A 5625-nucleotide genomic window follows, 5' to 3' on the forward strand; every position below is an offset into this window, starting at 1 on the left:
TCCCATTGAAAGCCATCAACACCCGACTGCAGGGCCCCACCTTTTACAGGCAGTTGTGGCAACTTTTCCAATATCCATAACTTCATTAGCATCACAAATCGCTGACAACGTGAACTACTTCCCCAACCCCACAGAGCAATGGCGGTCCCGTCTCACCCCCACAGAGCAATGGCGGCCCAACCCCTTCTGAGCAACCGCGCCCTTGCGACCACCCCATATTACCAGAGAGCAACGGCAGCTCGACCACCTCCTCAGCCCTCACCCCGCCGCCGAGCAGCGGTCGGCTGATTACGCAGAGTCACGTGATATCCCCTCGCCCTGCCATTGATTGCTGCGGGGGCACGTCGCTGGTTCCCACAATGCTTTGCGGCAGGCGGACGTGGTCCTGCTGCCGATGCCGCGGCTCCGGTGAGGCAGGTAGTTCGAAACGGTCTCCGACGCCTCGCAGAGCAGTTGCCTAGCAACAGACCTAGGCCCGCCTGACCACCCGGCCGTGCGGGCTGCGCGAAGGCGGCTCAGGTGGGAACTGGGGCCGGGCGAGGCAGCCCCCGGGGGCAGGGATGGGGCGGGGCGCCCCTCCCCCATGGGCCCCGGGCGCAGGTAGGGGGCAGGAACAGGGCTGGGTCTCCTCCTCCTCCGGGCACAAGTTGGGGGCACGGATCGGGATAGCGATGGGCCCTCCCCCGGGTGCAGGGATAGGGATGGGGCTCCTCCCTGCCCCCCACCTGCGCCTCCGGCCCCGGGGGGGGGGTGGGGGAATAGGGATAACGATGGGCTCTTTCTCGAGGGCCGGGATAGGGATGGGTCCCGCTCCTGGTGCCCGGGTCCCAGACTGGGGGAGAGGGGATGTGGGGGCTAGTGCCATGGAGGAATTATTCCACCTGCCCCTTGCCTTTCAGAGATAGGGAGGCATAACCCTGCCTATGACCTCTTCCCTGTAGTGTAAGGTTGCGGTAGGTGCCCTGGCACCTCCAGGCGCTGGGCGTGAGTACAAATGCTGCTCTGCAAAACAGCTGTGACCTCTGTTTCCTCCCCACCCCTCCTGCCATGGACAGAGTGCCACGTGTAACTTATGGGTGCAACACAGGGGTGTGTGTTGGGTAGCTGCTGTAGCCAAAAGCTTGTGCCCTTATTGAGAAGGAGGCAGTTCTCTCTCCCCCCCCCCCCCCCAACCCCCGTGATGTGGGTTATCCATAACACCTCAAGATCAGGTTATTGTACTGCACTCTACATGGAGTTACCACAATGACATTACCTGGAAATGGAAACTAGTGCTGAACTGGGTAGCCTGGTTATTAAGCATAATTTTATAACTGAAGCTCATTACAACATAGTTCCAGGATCTTCATTGGCTGTTAATAGACTTCTGCATGGAGACCCCGGCTTTGGTGCTAACCTTCAAAGCATAAGTGGTCTGAGCTCTTGTAACCTGGGAGATTGTTCTGTCCCCATTTGTATGGTACTGGTGCAATCAGTTAAAGTGCTCAAACGAAAGCTTCCTCATTGCAAACAGAAGGAAGTTGGTGACAGGGCATTCTAGGGTTCCTTAACTTTAATATGCAGTTTTCCCCCACTCTCTTGGTCTGCCAAAAGCTAGATCAGGGTGGGCAAACTTTTTGGCCTGAGAGCCACATCTGGGTGGGGAAATTTCATGTAAGACCATGAATGTAGGACGGGTGTGGGAGGGGGTGTGGTGTGCAGGATGGGGCTCAGGGCAGAGGTTGGGGGTGCAGGAGGGGTGTGGTGTTTTGCTGGGGGCTCAGGGCAGAGGGTTGGGGTGCAGGAGGAGTGCGGCAGGGGGCTCAGGGCAAGGTGTTGGGGTGTAGAAGGGGGCTCAGGGCAGGGGGCTGGGGGTGCAGGAGGGGTGTGGGATGTGGCAGGGGGCTCAGGGCAGAGGGTTGGAATGCAGGAGGAGTGCGGCAGGGGGCTCCGGCCCTTCGCCGCTTACCTGGAGCGGCTCTAGGGTGGCAGCAGCGCAAAGCTTGGCTAAGGCAGGCTCCCTGCCTGCCCTGGCCCCGCGCCGCTCCCGGAAGCAGCTGGCACCATGTCTCTGCAGCCCCTGGGAGGAACAGAGGGGGACAGAGGGCTCTGCGTGCTGCCCTCGCCTGCGGGTACCTCTCCTGAACATTAGCCGCGGTTCCCTGTTCACGGCCGATGGGAGCTGCAAGGGCAGCACATGGAGCACTCTGCCCCGCCAGAGGCCGTGGTGCCGGCCACTTTCGGGAGCGGCGCGGGGCTGGCAATCCTGCGGGCCGGATCCAAAGCCCTGACGGGCTGGCTCTGGCCTGCGGGCCGTAGTTTGCCCACCCCTGATCTAGAGCATGCAATGTAAAGCTTTTATACAGTTAAGAAAATAAACTAATAAATAGAAAATTGTGAAACAGTTAAGGTTAATACACATGACATGAGACAAACCCAGAAAAAGCAAGTAAATGAGACGTTAGCCTAACTTACTATACATAACAACAGGCACACACCTTACTATTCCCACAAGAACTGTACACCTTAACTCTGCCCTCTCAATCAGCCCTTCAGCAGGCAGCAGTCTACCAAATTATCCCATCCATTAGTTGTGGATGTTTAATGTAATAAATTCATGTGTTGGAAGGGGATAATTTGAAAAATGAGGGGCTGGAAGTCTAGCATATGTTGGAGAGCAGAGACTACCCATTGCACCAGATCTACTCAGAATTCATCTTTGTTCGTTTTTGTGAAGCTAAGCAATGTGTTGTGGGTTGTTTTTTTTAAAAGGTGGTACTGCCATGAACGACACTCATCAACAGCCCAATTTCAAACCGCTTATATTAAAAATTTATGCAAAGGAGTTAAAAATTGCCTCGAAAATTCAGACTATAAAACTAACACTGTATCACATTTCACACTGAAAGGCCATCTTCACATAGGGAAAAACAGGAATATCTACCTCATATTAAGGCTCATTTCAGAACATAGCTCTGAATATGGAGTTGTAACCACGTACTTCCATATTAAAAACAATTACCAGTTTCCTCTTCTCAATAGAAGAAACTGGGATTAGGTTATGGACCCCACAACCACATATTCCTAATTCCCAGGGGCCCTGCAATGGAAACAGCAGGCTTTAAAGTGAGTAAAGTATTTTTCACAAATTTGTGAAGGGTAGGAGACTCACTGTTATATTTGTAAGGAAAGTGAGGTCCCTTGAGTTTAGGATAGTCTGAGGTAGAGAGTATTTTGGGAAAAAATACTAAATATGTAAGGGATTGAGTGCAGATTAATACCTAAACTTTTGGATGGATAGATAGAAATGACATTTAAAGATATTATTTATACAAATATTTCTTCATCACATTTTCCTATGTACACATATATACACATGCATAAAAAACTGCTTGCTGTAGAGAAATGTTTAATATTTTTGGTTGGCTGAGTAAAATATTCCTTGTTTTTTAATTTCCATCATCCTGTTATAGGAAGGGTTAGTACATTTTTGTTTAGTGGTAAATTTTCATGACCGTTTTGCAGTGCTGAATTGCATACAGTTAAAATATGTATATTTATTAATTTCTCTACATTCATATACTCTTGTAGCCACAGTGTGTTTGGTAGTAGTGTTTTTGTTTGTTTTTGTTTTTAAGCTAAATGACAACTTTTTATACAGTCTTCTGACACTGTTCTTTGGAGACTGAGAAGAAAGAAATGTATTCATTGGATGGCTTAATAAGAAATATTTCACTAATGATATTAAAAAAGACTGTCTAAACAAAGTTTTGTTTTTCTGTCATTTCATAATTCATGGAAGACAGCTGGCAGGTTTCAGGGAGGTTTATCCTTTTTAAGAGGGACTAATTTGCCTTGATATAAATAGCTTTCATTTCATCTGAATCCCTATTTATCTAGGATTTATGAGAATATTTTATTTACAAATAAAATAAATATGTAAAATAGATAACTTAGATCTAGAAGAAGGATTTTATCCACTCTCAGTTCTGCTGTCTCTATTATTGATATTGGCTATTTATATTCTTTGTCCTTAATTCTGGGAGTAAAACAATGATTGAATGGAAATTGGGTTCAGTATTTAATATATGGGCAATGGGATAGTTTTGGAGAGATACATATAGCATTATGTAATCCTACCTACTTGAGATTTTCGCACTCCTCCTTTTTCCCCATAAGAGATTAGGGATAAATGAAATAGCATTTATTAAATTAATCACAGCAATCAGAGAGCTTTATTACTGTAGGTCATTTGTCCATCTTCCTGCCAATATAGGACCGTTCTTGATAATATAATATTCAGCCTAGTTTAAAATGACTGAAGGGATGGGTCTTTGTCCTCTTCACTTTGGAAATCTGCATAGTCAGATAGAAATGGGTTTTAAATTCCATATTTTAATCATGCAATTAATCACACTGTTAATAATAGAATACCATTTATTTAAATATTTTTGGATGTTTTCTACTTTTTCAAATATATTGATTTCAGTTACAACACAGAATACAAAGTCTGCAGTGCTCACTTTATATTTATTTTTGATTACAAGTATTTTTAAATTCACCTAATACAAGTAATGTAGTGCAATCTCTTTATCATGAAAGTTGAATTTACAAATGTAGAATTATGTACAAAAAAACCTGCATTCAAAAATAAAACTATGTAAAATTTTAGAGCCTGCAAGTCCACTGTCCTACTTCTTGTTCAGCCAGTCACTCAGACAAACAAGCTTGTTTACATTTGCAGGAGACAACGCTGCCCGCTTCTTATTTACAATGTCACCTGAAAGTGAGAACAGACGTTTGCTGTTGTAGCCAGTGTCGCAAGATATTTACGTGTCAGATGCGCTAAAGATTCATATGTCCCTTCATGCTTCAACTACCATTCCAGGGGACATGCTGATGACGGGTTCTGCTCAATAACAATCCAAAGCAGTGCGGACCAACGCATGTTCATTTTCATTATCTAAGTCAGATGCCACTAGCAGAAGGTTGATTTTCTTTTTTGGTGGTTTGGGTTCTGTACTTTGTGCATCGGAGCATTGCTCTTTTGAGACTTCTGAAAGCATGCTCCACACCTCATCCCTCTCAGAGATTTTGGAAGGCACTTCAGATTCTTAAATCTTGGGTCGAGTGCTGTAGCTATCTTTAGAAATTTCACATTGGTATCTTCTTTGCATTTATCAAATTTGTAGCAAAAGTGTTCTTAAAACGAACATGTGCTGGGTCATCATCCGAGACTGCTATAACATGAAATGTATGGCAGAATACAGGTAAAACAGAGCAGGAGACATGGAGTTCTCCCCCAAGGAGTTCAGTCAGAAATGTAAGTAACACTTTTTTTTTTTTAACGAGTGTCATCAGCATGGAAGCATGTCCTTTGGAACGATGGCCGAAGCATGAGAGGCATATGAATCTTTAGTGCATCTGGCATGTAAATATCCAGTGCCATGCGAATGCCTGTTCTCACTTTCAGGTGACGTAATTAAGAAGTGGGCAGCATTATCTCCTGTAACTGTAAACAAACCTGTTTCTCTTAGCAATTGGCTGAACAAGAAGTAGGACTGAGTGGACTTGTAGGCGCTAAAGTTTTACATTGTTTTGTTTTTGTGTGCAGTTATGTGTGTAAAAAAAAAAAAAAAAAAAAAA

At 45.7% G+C, this 5625-nt stretch overlaps 1 protein-coding gene across 8 annotated transcripts in view; it reads left to right on the forward strand.

Annotated features, from left to right (window-relative positions):
* The first annotated feature begins 372 nt into the window (after positions 1 to 372).
* The window catches only part of SEC22A (SEC22 homolog A, vesicle trafficking protein), a 44510-nt gene continuing 39257 nt past the window's right edge, over positions 373 to 5625 (forward strand). For 6 of the 8 annotated variants that reach the window (XM_024205725.2, XM_024205730.2, XM_024205726.2 and 3 more), the window contains exon 1: positions 381 to 408. In XM_024205725.2, the coding sequence (XP_024061493.1) occupies positions 395 to 408 (14 nt within the window). In that variant the 5' untranslated portion in view covers positions 381 to 394. Of the gene's footprint in view, positions 520 to 5625 lie in introns of all 8 variants that reach the window. The other 2 variants (XM_024205733.2, XM_024205732.2) reach the window with 2 other exon arrangements.

Source organism: Terrapene carolina, unplaced genomic scaffold, assembly GCF_002925995.2.
Source record: "Terrapene carolina triunguis isolate 2854851 unplaced genomic scaffold, T_m_triunguis-2.0 Scaffold62, whole genome shotgun sequence".
NCBI classification, from domain to species: domain Eukaryota; kingdom Metazoa; phylum Chordata; order Testudines; family Emydidae; genus Terrapene; species Terrapene triunguis.